The sequence below is a fragment of the Archocentrus centrarchus genome, chromosome 7 (assembly GCF_007364275.1).
Source record: "Archocentrus centrarchus isolate MPI-CPG fArcCen1 chromosome 7, fArcCen1, whole genome shotgun sequence".
Lineage (NCBI taxonomy): Eukaryota > Metazoa > Chordata > Actinopteri > Cichliformes > Cichlidae > Archocentrus > Archocentrus centrarchus.
In genome coordinates, this window is record NC_044352.1 from 15,943,108 (window position 1) to 15,959,466 (window position 16,359).

The 16,359-nt window shown below is 42.0% G+C and overlaps 1 protein-coding gene across 3 annotated transcripts in view; it reads right to left on the minus strand.

Annotated features, from left to right (window-relative positions):
* zbtb46 (zinc finger and BTB domain containing 46) overlaps positions 1–16,359 on the minus strand; it is a 59,511-nt gene that overhangs the window by 23,584 nt on the left and 19,568 nt on the right. For 2 of the 3 annotated variants that reach the window (XM_030732958.1, XM_030732956.1), the window contains exons 2-3: positions 12,618–12,841; positions 11,536–12,466 (exon numbers count right to left, since the gene is read on the minus strand). In XM_030732958.1, coding sequence (XP_030588818.1) covers positions 11,536–12,466; positions 12,618–12,803 — 1,117 coding nt within the window. In that variant the 5' untranslated portion in view covers positions 12,804–12,841. The remainder of the gene's footprint in view (positions 1–11,535; positions 12,467–12,617; positions 12,842–16,359) is intronic. The other variant, XM_030732957.1, reaches the window with a different exon arrangement.

Sequence of the window (16,359 nt, forward strand, 5' to 3'; positions counted from 1 at the left end):
ATAAGAACGATGCAAGACATAATGGGAGCTTGTATCTGCACTGAAAAAAGTGGCATTATGTCACTGTACCGCCAGATCTTTTTCACTTGCTCTAGTAAAACATTTTACACTCACTGCGAGATGATTAGACATGCTTTTTGCACCACGCTCAGTGGAAGGATGGAGAGAGATAGAGGAGGTATGTATGAGTCAGAATGGAATAGAGAGGTAAAGAGGTGTGTGTGTGTGATAAGTATGTAGTGATTTTAGAAGAAGGGGATAATTTAGGAGTGGAGGGGAAGACGGCTAGGCTGCTTCCTTAGTCGGACACAGGAATGTGGAGCGGGCGGATCCCAGTGTGTGTGTGTGTGTGTGTGTGTTTTTGTGCATGCATGCATTTGTGCTAGACAGGAATCCCTAACCCCCACAGACTTTGGCTCCACTTATCAAGGGCTCAACAGAAGGGTATGGAGGGGGAGAGAGGGAAGAAGGGACTGGGTGTCCTCCACTATCACATCTACCTCTCACCCCCATTGCTCCCTTTCTCCTTTCCTGTCCAACACGCAAACACACACTACAAAGACACACAAAACTAAACCTTGAAGCTGGATGTCACTGAAGCTAGATAAACTACGGGAAGGCCAAACAGCCTAACCGCACAGAGGGGAAAAGATTAAAAAAAAAAAACAGGGTCACAATTAAACTTACATGCTTTTCTCTATCTCTCTGTGCACTTCTCAAACACAGACACACTTATATATTTACCACCATGTTCCAGTGCATAATTTCTCATTCACTCTGAATTGATCAGGGCCCCTTAGACTTTTTTAGGTTAGATTTAGGCTCAACTGGGGAATTAATTTTAATGGAAAAAAAAGATAAGGTTACAATTGCTGGTGCCCACCTGAAACAAGCCCATGACCCAATTCAGATTCACATGTACTGACATATAAGAAAGAGGGTTGGCTTTGGGGTTGTGGGGGTGGGGGGTGAAGGAGACAGAGGGGAGATTAAATGGATCAGATGAAGTTATTGTTTGCATGCTGCTGCTGGAGTATGAGGGTAGCGAGGAAGAAAAAGTTGCGAGGTGAGTGTCAGAGGAAGGTGGAAACAATGAGCAGTGTGGGCAGGCAGGTGATCTGGGGCAAAGGGGTTGGGGAAGAGAGGAAGACAACGGGAACAAAGGGAGAGTTTGGCCTCTTTTTATCAAAGTATGTTAAGGGACAGCAAAGCACAGAGGATATAGAGAGCTGGAGTCCTGACGTCAATTCTGGGCTAACTGCTGTTCTAATAAGAGAAATATGAATATAGCCGCTTAGGAAAGGAAAGACTAGTGACCTCTGACAAACCACAAACAGAGCAACATCACAGTAAAGCAGGCAGTTTATAGACGCTACTGCTCTTCTATAACAATATACCCTCTTTTTTATATTTATTGCAACTGAATGACAATTTTTTTTTTTAAATTAAATTTTAGTGTGTTTAATGTATTCTACATTCTGTATTTTTATGGTGGTAGTACTAATTTGAGAAATAATAGGACGCATTGACTTTAATTTAAACCAATAGCCCTCATACTGTGATGATTTCATGAATTCCATTGAATAATGGAATGTAAAACTGGGAAGAACTGTTTTCAAAATAGTAACTGCAGTAAGGCAAGAAAAATGTATTTATATAGTACCTTTCAAACACTACAGTCATTCAAGGTGCTTTACAAGATAAAGAAGTTATTACAAAGCCTTATTACAAAAGCCACCCTTACCTTATTTGCATTATTACAAATGTGACTGTCCACTAGTTTTTTGGGTTTTTTTTACTTTTTGGAACCTAACCTGGAAATTCTGGTTTTACACAAGCAAACAAACTGACACAGATCCTGCTGATGAGGAGGAAGTCTAACCCACAGCTCTGCCTTTATTTGAAGCCCATGTACTCAATCTGAAACCACACACACACACACACACACACACACATAATCACACACACACACACACAGACACACAGAAACAGACACACACACACACACACACATATGCACAGTACACAAGAAGTGGCTGTAGCTGCAGTGCACGAGATGAATGAAAACAGAAGTGACAGCATGAATTGACAGGACAGTAAAAAAGGTCCAAACAGACGGAGGGAAGGAGGGATAGAGGAGAGAAGGAGGGGAGGAATACTTGCGAAGGACAGATAGTGGCTTCCAGGACTGTTTTCAACAACGTCACTGTGACTATCAAACCCAAAAAGAACCGCACACAAACACACACACGTACACAGCCCAAGCCATAATTGTCCCCTGTGGTGATTTTGGCCTCTCCCTCCTAGTTTCTCATTGCTGTTGGCCAACTCTTCTGTATCTTTAACACTTTCTTTTTTCTTTTTTTTTGAAAGAAAGGCAGAGGGGTGGGGTGGGGGGGTGTCACAAGAGAAGGAATGAGGGATGAAGGAGAAAGAAAGGTCTAAAGGAAGGAGGTGTAGAGGGGTGTGACAGCGGAAAGGGGGAATGAAGGGAAGGAGGTAAAAAGAGAGAATGAATGTGTAAGAGGAAGGGAGACTTTGCCCTCCAGCGGGAACACTCCCACGACTGTGTGTATATGTGTGTGTGTGTGTGTGTGCGCGCGTGTGTGTGTGTGTGTGTGTGTGTGTGTGTGTGTGTGTGTGTGTGTGTGTGTGTGTGTGTGTGTGTGTGTTTGTGTGCGAGTTGCCAAACCGACACACCCACAGGCTGTAGACCTCTATATCCTGTTCGGGTTGTCCGTTTGTCCAAACATCATGCCCCCCCCCCATCACTCCCCTTTTCTAACTGGTCGGACGGGGATAGAGGCTGCTGAGGGAGTGGGTACAGTAAATAGAACAAAGCCACCTTTCTAAAATAAACAGACTGGGAAAGAGGAACTTCACATTGACTGAGAATGAGAGAGAAGGAGAGCACAATTTCAACTACATGAACTTACTGTAAACTACTTTATTTTAAGCTTAAATCTTTCCTAAAGTTACAGCTCTTGATTTTTCATGTCAGTCAGTCAGTGTAAGTGTTTGCCCCTCTTCCTCTAACGCACTTCATTATCAATATGCCATCTGCTTGCGCTCATCTAACTCTTTAACTAATTTTTGGGTACAATGTCACAGATAGCAAGCATGCTCACGGCTGCAGGGACCATTATTGAATATCAGATCACTGGAGGAGAGAGGCATCCTGAGTCACAACACATCTCATATCTCTAAAAGAGGAGCTTTGTTATGGACACCCCCACCCCCATCAAAGAGGAAAGGCAAGAGGCCTCACTCATTATTTATTGCTTTTGTTTTTATACATGTTTAATTAAAATACAAGATGTTTTTCAAGGACTCAGATAGCCAATAAGTTGCCAGGCATTCAAAGTTTGTCATGTTTCTTAAGCAGTTTTGTCCTGCACCCTGCCTCCTGCACGCTCTGCTCAGGCAGCACCCTCAACTTATTCAAATGGAGAATTTCATGTGTGGAAACTACTTTGCAGTATGAGGAGAATGAATTTACAGTAAATAAGTTCCTTTTGTGACAAATTAAGATCAGAAGTTCCCAAATTTAATTATAGCTGTGACCCTGTCAGAGTTATTTTGCAACACCTTGGAGAATCCTGAAAGATGTGCAGAAAGACGTCACATGCACCAAACATACAGTATGACAGTTTAACTATAACTGCTTGATGATTGCTCTGACTTGTGTCAAACTTGATTCAGTCAGCCCCGCATATCCGGACACGATGCAGATATTTTAAATTCAGAGCAACTTATTCTTCCTTACTCTTTCTATCATTATTATTGATGATCCATCAAAAACAAATGCCCTTAAATCTGCTTAGAAATCTCTGGGCCAAAATGCACTTAAATCTGCACCACAGATATCCATGCGTGCACTGCAAACTGCAATTGCTAACTGCTAATAAACCATTGTATTGTGCCAATTTGCCAATACATAATAAATAATAAATACATGGAGCTCACATTTAAATAATGTACACCTTTCCACCGTCTGTACTGCCTACTTCTTATCGAACATAAACAAGAAAGTCAAAATCCATTAGTAGTAACTTTCTTTTAACGCTGCCCTTTCAATATCGTGACTTTTTTCCCTTCTTTTTCTGTCACACTCTCTCTCTCACACACACACACACACACAGAGTACTTAAAATGAGGTAAGGTAAGTATTAGGTAAGCCAAAATAGAATGGTTAAATTAAAGTGTGTTGGCAAGGCAAATACTGTTTAAAAATTCTGGTTTGACCCAGATCTTGGTATTATTGATTTTTTTAGACACCAAACAATTAGAGTAAAACAAGCTGAAATCATGCTGTATTCTGTCTTTGATATGAAAGGAAAAATATGGTTCAGAAAGTAAACAAGAAAGGACAGACAAATCACTTTTTTTTTTTTTTTAAAGGTGAACATAAGCATTAGAATAACTGATAACTGTTGTCATGTCTGACTTTACAAATGTGTATTTTTGATCTGCAACCACAAGCATTAAAATATCTTGCAGTGTAGTTCGAAGAGTGCGTGTGGATGTGCCGGAGCCATGTTTTAACTGTGGGGGTACTGCTATGAATGTTTAACCACAGAAACCTCCTGACCCACCCACCCCTGCATCGTGCCAACAGGACATCCTGTCAGGATGCATTCTGGGTAGTTTAATTCTGAGACCTGTGTGATCAATGCCAAGATGTGAGCATGATGTGTGTGGTGTTTTTGGCCAAATTTTGAAATGAGATATCGGGATACATTTTAGAGAACATTTCCAGGTGTTGCATGTATGTGTTTACATAGTGGGTGAGAGTGCACTATGTGTGTGTGTGGGCTGTGGTTGACTAAAGCACACTGGCCTGACCCAAGTGCACTCAAGGTGGGATGGCTAATCTTTAACCCCCCCTCCGCGAACAACACACATACACGCTATCCTTCCCTTCCTCTTCTTCTCCACCCAGCAATCCTTCTCTGGATTGTTCCAGGGGCAGGAGGTAGAGAGGTGGGGGGGTACTGACGTTTTGGAAAAAAGCCATGGTCAGGAGTGGGAAGGGGGCAGTTTCCTGTCCAAAATGGTTCTTTTAAAGCCAGAGAAGTATAAATAGAGCAGGTGTCAGTATTGAGAACTCAGAGAGAGAGAGTGCTGTGAGAGAAAAAGACAGACAGCAAGAGTGTGAAAAATTGTGTGAACGTGTGTGTGTGTGTGTGTGGTGTAGCGTGGCGCGGTGCGATGCCGTGGTGGAGTAGGAAAAGGGGCTTTTAGCTGGTGGACTGCCCATAATGTCCAGCAGGATGTGAGGTCATATGACAAAGACGGCTGGTGGGTGGTGAGAAATGATTGGTTACCACAGTGATAATGGAACTTTTTTTATTTTTAAATTTAGTGGGGGCTGAAAAGTAGATGCAAAGAGCAAAAGGGGGGGGTATTACAGTATTCTGTCACATCTCCCCAGAGAGCGAACAAAAAATAAAATCATATAAGGGGGCAAATGAGTTTGTGTATGAGCGGTAGCAAGGGACAAAAGAGGGAAGGAGAGGATGGAGGGAGTAGGGGAAACTGAAGGAGGTGGGGTGAACAGGCCACAGAAGTCAATAGGATGGGAGGAAAGGGCCAAAATCAGCTATGCAGTCAGAGGACAAAGAAGCAGAACAAACACAGGGTCGAGGAGATAGAAAGAGGCATAGAGAGAGGCCTGGAGTACAAAGGTGGAGAGAGACAGAGCTGATAATAGAATGACTATGGAAAAAGTGAGAAAGATGAACCAGGAGGCATAAGGAAAAAGTGAAATGGAATGAGTGAAAAATGAGCATGGGGGAAATACAGGAGAGGCCTCAACATGATGTAGTTATCTAACCCATCATGTGTCAAACACTAAGCCGTGAAGAAAGGGGTTAAAAATTAAGTCCACACAGTCTGAAATATTAAATCTATTTTGGTTTTTAATGAAGGAGGAGTGAATTAGGGACGAAATATGAGAGTAGATTATTAAACCGAGAGCGAGGAGATGGGAGAGAAAAAGTGGAGAGGTGTGCGAAGGGTGTGGGGGTTGAAATCTGTTCATGGTGTTTTAAATATTAAACCTATTTCAAGTTTAATGAAGTGCAAATACTATGGGGAGAGTCTTAACTGGAATACAGAGAGGAAGGGGGCGAAAGGGGGATCCGATTCATTATTTCAAGTGTTCACCTTTAGACTGCCGAGACTTGGGGAGAGGAGCGCAGGGAGAGAAAAAGAAAAAAAAAATGAGAGAAAGTTTATGCGGAAGTGCAAAGTAGAGGGCAATTTTCAGAGCACCTGTCTGCGGGCCCCCCGAGTGGGTCCAGGAGGCTCCGGAGCACAAGAGGATGAAGACGTGAACTCACACAAGCCAAAAGATGCAGAACAAGCTGCAACGCTTAAGAGTGAATAAACAGGACTAGCATCTATGGAAAAATTATTTCACTTTTTTAGTCTGCCTTTGTGAGCATATGTGTGAACGAATGTGTATTAGTGGTTAAGGAGGGGGAACTCTGAGGCCACAGAGCAGAGAAGAAGAGAGTCAGATAAAGATGTTGGATTTCAAAAAAGATTCTCGATGTAATCAATGTGCAACAGCTAGAGGGAAATGGAAAGAACAGCCCACGTGTGATTGAACTGTTCACGTCTACATAATCAGATGCTCTAAGCTGTGTGTATGTGAGTGTGTATATCACACCGGCCATTGCCAAAATCCCCCAAGCTGCCACTAAAGGTCACTGTGTGTGCGTGCGTCTGTGTGTGTGTGTGTGTTTTAATACCAGCAAAAACACAAACAAAAAAGTATTTCCAGTGCTGTTATTATGTGGGATAAAGATCAAGTTTGTGTTTGCCCCAAGTATAAAGGCAGCAAGAAAAAAAAAAAAGAAAATCAATCGTTAACTCGTGTTTTCAGCAGCTCTGGCTTCTTCTCAGTCTGAGGGGGCAGCTTCCAAAGAAAAGATGATGTCTGCCTCTGAAATGGCATGTCCACTTGCTGAAGAAGTGACAACTACTTTAATAAAATAGATAAAATAAGCACATAATCACACAATAATGTTTAGATTTTCAAATGGCAAAAGATGAAGCCTTTGTGGACAAGATGACACATATGCAGTTACAACTTAGATTCAGATGCCTGTTCAATATAGTGTTATTTAGAACTCTTCATGATGTCTAGAGGTATCTATAAATACTATGTATTTCTGTGTAGTGTAAAAAATCTTACATTTCATTAAGTTGCTTGTTTTCTACAATAAAGAAGGTTAAACATATTTCTCCTATCCACTCAAACAGCCCACTTCCTTAGTTAATAAAACACTATTTAATTTTGTTTTGTCAAATGAACTGCGCTTCCACTGCAGTCTTCTAGTCTTTTAGACCACTCACAGGATTTTACACTACAAGCCACATTCACTAACACAGTGACACATTGAGGGCAGGCCGGGCTAGGGTTGAGTTTCTTGCCCACTTCGACATGCGGACCGGAGGAGCAGGGGATTGAGCTACCAACCTAAGATTAGTGACCTACCAACTTTGGCTCCTTGAGCCACAGCTGCCACATTCATCAAATTGATTAACTGATTGCAACCCTACATGGATTACACAAAGAGAGGCTGATACGAGGCCCCGAAGAAGAATATACTAAACTGATTAAAAAAATTTGACTCCTGATGTTCAAAACACTGTCTTTGATTTGCTGGTGCTTTTTAATCCAGGTCTGGAAGAAGCAGCGGGGGCCAAACTAAAAATAATTTTAGATAATTATTCAAAGGTTCGAGACGTATGCAGGCAAGAGAAGTACAGACTATTTAAAACTCTTCCTCAAAAATTGTCACCTCTAATATTGTGTAAAACAGAAATATACACATGTTCAGTTCAGTGAAATGTAAGCAGGGCTGATTTCTTCTCTGGCTTCATATGTAGGATTTCAAACATTTGTGGCAGCAGACAAGGTGAGTCTAAGAAATGCGGAGATCAAGCGCTAGCTCGAGAGAGAGAAGGAAGCTGAGTGCTTACTGGCCTCAATAATGACATCAAGTGAACATAGCAGATGTTTGCAACGGAAGGGGATCTAAAGAAAACAAATCCTAATTCCCGCAGCTGTTTATGTCAACACAGGCACATGGCATTTTCGTACAGATGCTGCACGCTAATACACTGAGCCTTTTACACAGCTATACATTATCCTTATATTAGGGAATAATCCAGTCAAATCCTTATGGTTGTGCGTCATATAAACATTTCTAATAGCAAAGCATGGACACTGATTACAGATGAATGAGAGAGAGAGAGAGAGAGAGAGAGAGAGTCTAGGCACTTCTCATCAATAAAGAATGAAGCAATTAAGCTGATCTAAGACTGAAGGTGCCCTTTCTCCTGGATACTCTTTATGGCAAGCAACAACTGGACTTCATGAAACAACAGCATCACCACACCCCCCCTAAACTTAACAGTACAACTAACTAACTCTAAACTGTTGTTCCTAATCATGCCATACACAGGCGTGATTAGTAACATTTATTACGTCTGCATTTATATTTCAATGTGACTGATTTAGCTCCTGCAGTGTCTTGGCTTACGGTGAGATTGAATGTAATTAATCATCATCGTTATTATGCATAACTGTCAAGTATACATTTTCTCCCTACAACAACAACAAAAAAAAAAAGTCTGCTGTAAGTCTGATTCTGTCAACAGAAACTTAGACAACTACTTGACAAATTGTAAATCATTTATCAGGCAAACATTAAATGCTCTCTGATTTATATAATTGGCAGCAGGATAAACTGCGTTCAATCCCACACACCAGTAAAACTAATGAAGTAAAGAATGAATGACTTTATTGTCTAAACAATACAGCAGCAGACCTGCCATGGTCATATGATCAAAGTAATGCAGTGTGGGCTTTCTATTTGTAGAGCTAGTAGTACACAGCAATAGGCTGTTTATGTACATGCTTTATGTTTGGGGATTGTTTGTTTTCGTGATTTAATTAATATTATTTATGCGTCAGCTAGAGCTTTTAGTATTTCATCATTATGAGCACTTTATTTGGCAAGTATCAGCAAAGAATCTGCCATAAAATGGACATAACTCCTGCCATCGTTGTAACGCTGCGTGATATTATAATTGGAAACTTGAAACAAACTCATGCATCACTTTCTAATTCTTCAGCCTTTGCATACGCCTTTACTCCTGATTGTAATCTTTGGCCACAGGTGACAAAATCCTCTTCTTAAAGGGACTTAGGACTTAAGAACACTATCTCTCACAAGCTCAGAGACATCCTGTATATTTTTACCCTTGACTTGCTCAAACAAACAAACCTGTGGACATTGCACATTACCAGAAGAGGAGCACTCCCACAACCAAAACATTTCACCACTCCCCGTACAGGCTCCCTGACTAATAACAGGCCATTAAACCTATTCAACAATCCCCTAAACTTTTACTGAGCACACAGACACCACCCACTGCAAACTGACTCAACACACAATACGGTGTCACACATCCTGATATAAACTGCCACTGTTAAATATCAAATAAGCCCACTGGTAACATGATGTTTTACTGCTAAATGGCACTGAAGGAGACCCAATCCTTCCATTCTTCACCATGCTGAGCCCGGTCCCCAAAACCCAGGTGAAAGCGAGGATAAATGGCTGCCTTTTGGCGAGCACCAAGTGAGTCTACACCAGCAGCAACACTAGACTTCCTCTAACCTTTAGGTGAGACTACACCTCTCTCATTAATGGCTGCTTCACCACAGGCAGACTTAAACTCTACTTTCTACCACAGCACAGAACCATGGATATGGCCAAGGGACTTAATAGAGACATTTACCTGGTGAGTGCTTCTGGCGCTGTACTACAACCACAAAATTAGGACTTGGGACATTTTTATTAATTTAATCAGTTTACTTTTTTGTTTTTAATTTCGTTTAGATTCAGTCACTTTGCAAAGTGAATTTAATTAGTTTTAAAGGTTGTTTTCAATATGGGGGCATGATTAAAGAAATTCAGAACAACTCTCACTCTCAATACACAAAGGCACAAATGCCTCCTCGTGCTTTTGATTTGACCAAATTGACCAAATTCACAAAGGCTACAACAAAAGAGGCTTCATGTAAATTTAAATTTTATTTTAGTGACTTTTTTAAGTACAAAATATTCTTTAACTTAGACCTCTTTTTCTTCTTTTCAGTTAGTGAAAATGTATTTTTGTGCCCACTCTTAGTTTTAACTTTAGTAACTACAATAACCTTGCTTAGGACACTGAGTTACACAGGCTCACCCTCATAAGCCCATAATGATGCACTCTCCAATCTGTGTTTCTTTTTGTCTCTGTTTTTCTTCTCATTACCCCTCTCATCTGCCACTCTCTCTTCCTTTTCCCTCCCCTCGCCCTTTCCAGAAGGTCCTTCCCTAAACCCGAGAGAGAGGGGAGGAGCTTGGGATGGCGAGGACGCGCTGGTAATCCGTGCAGTGACCCAGGTCAATTCAATTATCCTGTTTTCTTTCGCTGCGCGACGCGTGTGCCCATTTCACAGCCAACTCCCTTAATGCGCCCAGGATTAGCTTCCCTTACTTTTAATGATCTACCTATCGACGCCTTGGGCTCCACAGCACACCATAGACACACACACACACACGCTCACACGCATACAGAGGTGAGTGAACACACACACAGGTAAGTTTTTCATGTATAAGTTTTAGTCTAAAGGAATTCACTAAACAATTCACAAGGCCGGGGATCAAGTGAGGCTTTCTCAAAATAAATATGTGTTCATGAGTGTGTTTGCATATGCATTTACTTGTTTATGTGGGAGTGTGGCTTACATAAACTGCAGTAAGGAGAGGATTTTATTATCCATCTGCATTTACCCAGGCTTCACCTCACACCTCCAAGATTTGAGATAATCATCTTAGGCCTAACACGTTAGTGTATAAGCTCGCTAATCTCAACCCCGGAGGAGGAAAAGAGGTCATTTTATACTAGTAAACTGTGGATGGCTCACATGCATTGAAATACACATGCAAGATTTAAAGTATTAGGCACTAATGCACTGTATTGTAAAGTGTCGTGCAGACTCTAATGCACATGAAGTCAACAAAGCAATTTAATTGCTTCAACACATTCACTGCTGTGTTGGTTAGAAGATGGCTTTTAAAAGATAAATTAGATTTTGCTACAGTTAGGTGTTAGGTGACACTCTCACCCAATTATCTAACCTGATCTTATTATCTCACCAGTAATCACTAATTACATGACTGGATAACTAACTAAGTAGGGACCAGCATTACAAAACTCTAGCAACTCCAGGACACCCTAAAGCCTCAAAGTCATCAAATCAGCACCACAAAGGGCTTCCTTTGGCCTCCATCCATCCTACCAGTTTTGAAAGCCTGTCCAATTTAATTCCATCTGCTGTTGTTTCATTAACCTGATAATCTAAAGACCACATTCTTGACCTGAAACCACATTGACTGCTTTCACTCTTACTGCATTTGCTCTCTCCACAAATAGCAGAAAGTAGTCTAAATTTGTCAGTCCTACCTGGGATATCCTGCCCATTGTAGTTCCATCCAGCTACAGCCAGCATGGAGGGCAGAGGAGATCCAGGCCTACTGTCTCTTTCTCTTTCTCTGTCCCGCTCACGGTCCCAGTTCCTCTCAGCCTGCTGGGTAATATGTCTGACTGTGTCCTTGTTCTTCCTGTTCTTCCTCCTCCCTGACCCTGACAGGGGTTGCCAGGGCCCTTCTCCACCTCCTCCACCAGCACCCCCAGTCCCTTGCTCCACCTGGCTTTGGGCTGCCCCCCTGGAAGTGTCCCGGGGATGAGAGGAGGAGGCAGGGGATACCTGTTCCTCTTTGACGGTGATGCCTGGTCGATAGTCGTGAGGCCATGCGGGCTGGGAGTCGTGGCAGGCTTCTTCCTGGCTCTCATGGCTCTTAGGTGGTTCTTGGTCCTCCTTCCCATACGTGCTGCCTCCCTCATGGCAGCTGGCAATGGCTGAGTCCCCAGAAGAGTTGGCCGGGCTGGTGCGGCGAGCCAGCCAAGGGGAGGTGCTGCGACCAGACATGATGGAAGCCAGAGCTTCAGACGCCATGCCCACTATCGCCCCTCCACCTCCTAAACCAGCACCTGCAACACCCCCTGCCCCTGGTAGACCCACTCCTCCTCCACCTCCCCCACCTCCACCTAGGCCAGCAGCAGCCACAGCGCCCATTTCAAAGTCGGCCAGTTCGTCAGCCATCTCTGAGCGGATGCTGATGTCTAGTGCAGCCTTGATGAAGCTGTGGCAAGCCTGAACAATATCTGTCATCTGCAGGTAGCTGGCGGCTGACATGACCTCAATCACATTCTTACTGGTGAGAGCAAGGTGCGCCGAGTACATGAAGTCCAGGATGGCTTTGAAGCCTGTTGCTGTGACAATGTCCAGATGAGTGACAGTAGTCTGGTGGTGAGGCTCTGCCCCCTTTTTAACCTGGAGGGTCATGAGAAGGAGTGTTTTTTTGTTTATTTACCTCATGATAAACAGGAGTAAATCTTTTTGAAACACAACTTCTGGCACTGCATCATCAACTCAAAAAAGACCATCTCTTAACTGTCTTTCACTGCAGGGGGGGGGGCCTTACCTGGCAGTAAAGAGTCTTGAAGTAGCGCGAGGATCCCAGGAGGACATTCTTATGGGCCTTGAAAATCTTCCCGTCCACAATGACACAGGCATCACAAAGGATGCCATGCTGCCTCTGCTCATTGAGCTCTCTGAGGAGCTGACGGTAGTGAGACGAGATCTCCATGTCCTCCTTCCTGTTGTTCATCTGTGTAGCTGAACAAAAGCCTCTCCTCCAAACATCTGCTGGAAAATGCAAGAAGACACGCAATCAATCAACTAAATCTGTGAATTGTATCTAAATATTTTAAGTGTACCATTTCAATGTACATTATGGACATCTGGTTGCTGCAATGTGAAGAAACAGACATATATATAGTAGCAATATAATCTAATCCATTTTGCAAACCTTATTTAATTTTAATGTAACGGGGAGAAAAAAAAGTGAATTTAACTGAACCACTCCTTTAAAGATGAGCCAGGGTAAGGATATATCAGTAATGACTGTGACATAAAAAAAAAACTGACATCAATAGAAACCACATCTCAACTGCTGTAGTTTGATGTCTAAAAACAGCCCAGTAACAAATAGTCAAAATTCTCTGTGTTTAAACCGTGTCTGACAGGTTCATTTATGTGTGTGTGTGTGTGTGTGTGTGTGTGAGTGAGAGAGAGAGAGAGAGAGAGAGAGAGAGAGAGAGCATGTGTAAGCTCATTAAAAATGTCAGTTAAAAAGTGTAACACTTTCACAAAACAGTTTTGAGGGAGAAAACGCACTCATTTAGCACAGACTACTTTACCATTATATTTATCAATAAACACAGCCTCAGTTACTATCTGTTTTATTTATTTAATTTTTTTTAATCTTGCTTTGACTATGAATATTCAATCAGCTGTCTAGTTAAGACAGAAATCCACTCTTGAACCTTCACCTCAGTGTTTGTGATCTTGCACGGTTCAGTCAAGGTTGCGAACACAAAGGTTTTTTTTTTTAAACTACAAAGAAAAGACCCTTAATGACAATTTGTGGTGCAGTTTGACTGTCAGGGAATGAAGATCCAACTTTCATGGTGGTATGACAGGAAGAACTGTCATATTTTATTGTTACACTTGCAAATTAAAAGTCATAAAAAAAAAGCTCACGACTTGAATGTTTACAATCTCTTAGCTCATTAAGTTTACGTAGGCTACTACTTTTGAGCACACAAATAACGATCTTAGACTTTTTCTTTTCTTTCAAATGTAGATGAAACATTATAACCTGTGTTTTTCCTGTTGTGTACAAGTTAGGTGACACATAAGATGCGCTGTGAGCTCAAACACTGGGGAAGAGCTGCAGGAAAAGGCCATAGTGAGGGACGTGAAGAAGGAGACAAAGGAAGATGAACATCGCCATGTTGAACCAGGGAAGAAGGTGGTGGGAAAACAAAGAGAAACCACATAAGTCCTTGCAAATACAAACATGTACGTGCACGCACGCACACACACACACACACACACACACACACACACACAGAGACACACACACACACACACAGAGACACACACACACACACACTAACTGAAACATGAGAGAGAAGAGAGGAAGAAGAAGAAGACCTACACGTGCAGGCAGTACATTAGCCAGAACATTAGCAGCCGCCGCTCCTGCTCTTGTCTCGGTGAGGGCTAAATCGTGGGGACGCGGAGTGTTACCAAACGCAGCAGTGATTTGTTTTGGGAACGCCACAGCTGTCAGCTCTCATGGGCCATTCTAAGAGATGACAGCTCGGGTTGGCCAAGGTGACAGCAGCGTTTGCTCGGGGGCCGGCACACTTCAGGTCATGTTTAGCAAAGCTCTGCTCAACCTGATGGCTTGTAAGATCAGATAAATCCACAGTGTCTCCCACGTCCACTTGGACAAACACACCTCCTATGAACAGCAGTGGACAAGCGGATGGAGTGATGGTGACAACTAGTGAAGCCTGCCTTGCACAAGAAAAAAAAAAAAAAACGATCAATGCAAAGTGAGCTCAAAATCTTTCACTGTGATTGGTGTTTGTCAGAGAGACAGAGAGAAAAAAAAAAACTGCAAGGAGGAAATAAGTTGGATGTGAAGGCAGAATAACTGTGTCCCTCAGAGTCTCAAAAGGCAAGTTTTGACACAATGTTTTTATCCACCAGCTCACACATTTCTCAGAAAAAAATCTATTGGCAGTTTAACCTTGAAATATTCTTTCCTTTCTGCATTGCTCTGATAGAGGTATTGAGAGTCTTCACCTCTCACCTCTGAGCACAAACCGAGCAGCTTTAAAGACACAGCCGTTCTGCTCCTCATCTCTCTGCTGTTCTTCTCTCAGGGCCACTGGCACATTCAATTGTACAGACAAGTCTATAAGATAGGCTCACTCTCAGTGCCACATACAACACAAAAGGAGTCATTTATTCACTGAGACATATTCCTCTGGTTTCTGTGCCTCATTTATTTCTAGCCAAACACAGATGGAGAAATAAAGGGTCGCTGTACAGCACACCGACCGTTCAGCAGTGGTCAGCACCATTTCAGACATATATTTGTTGGTAGCTTAGAGGAAACGTCAAGTCAACAGCTGGAGCGATAATGCCATCGCTCACACATTTAGGATCAGCCAGCTCTCTGTTTCCATGTGTGTTACAATTTTCGAAGACAAGCTCTCGACTGAATAAGAAACTAAATTAATAAATCAAGCTGCAGCAAAGGCTATGTGAGATTTCAATGCTTTTTTTTTTTTTTTTTTTGCCACAATAACCAGAATCTCTGTGGGTTTTGAAATCTTGGTTGGACAAAGGACATCTTAAGACATCACCTTGGACTTTCTAAAATTGCAATTTAAGAACTTTAATTATTATTTAATGCCATACAGAGAGATGGGTTAACTCCTTAGTTAAGAATGCCAGCCAATTAGCAGGTGATGAAAATAAAATTAGTTATAACCTGTGCAGGAATCAAGTTTGTAACAAAATTCATTGCACACCTGTCAGAAATATCTGACACAGATATCGTGTATTATGGCTACACATCACGAGATGAGGAAAAAATATTATTGTAATTTGACTTTTTTTAAGTACAGCTTACAATCCTTATCAGTGTATAGCTGGGGCTTTTCACATTCTGTGGTGATCCACAGATCTAATGATAATGGCAGTGTGGGACTGCACTGACACAATAGACCAGGTACAAAAAAATGTCAGTGACTTTGGGTGAATGTAATGTGAATGTGCGGCAAGAATCGCACCTAAAAAACATGTTAAATGGTGCCTCAGATTTACCAAAAGCAACAACCAGTGGAGTGTAAAAAAAAAAAAAAAAAAAACAGCAGCAACTGAGAGAAAAAAGAGAAAGAAAAGGAGAGGTATAATCAGATTTATTGCCTCAACAGACTCAGAGACATACTGAGTTAGTAGTTAGGTAGAGAAAAGCAGCTTTAATGGAGAGTGCTTTGACCTCTAAACTCTTTGCTTGCCTAATTGGCTTGTTTAATTTCAGCATGTCCAAATCCCTCCAGTCAAAGACCCCTTTTCCAGAGGAACCAATCCCAAGCTGCACATAAACACCGTGTTCACAGTAGCTTTTCTCTTCCTCAAAGATCTCCTCCTTTTTTACCCCAAAAGCTCAGACTATCACAAAGCCCAAAACCCATCCCTTCTACCATTTGAGTAGAGCCTGGAGTTATATTATAGCATGATTTTTTTTTTCAAAAATACTGTACATTTGATGCAAGACTGGAAAGTAAGGTAAAATGAAC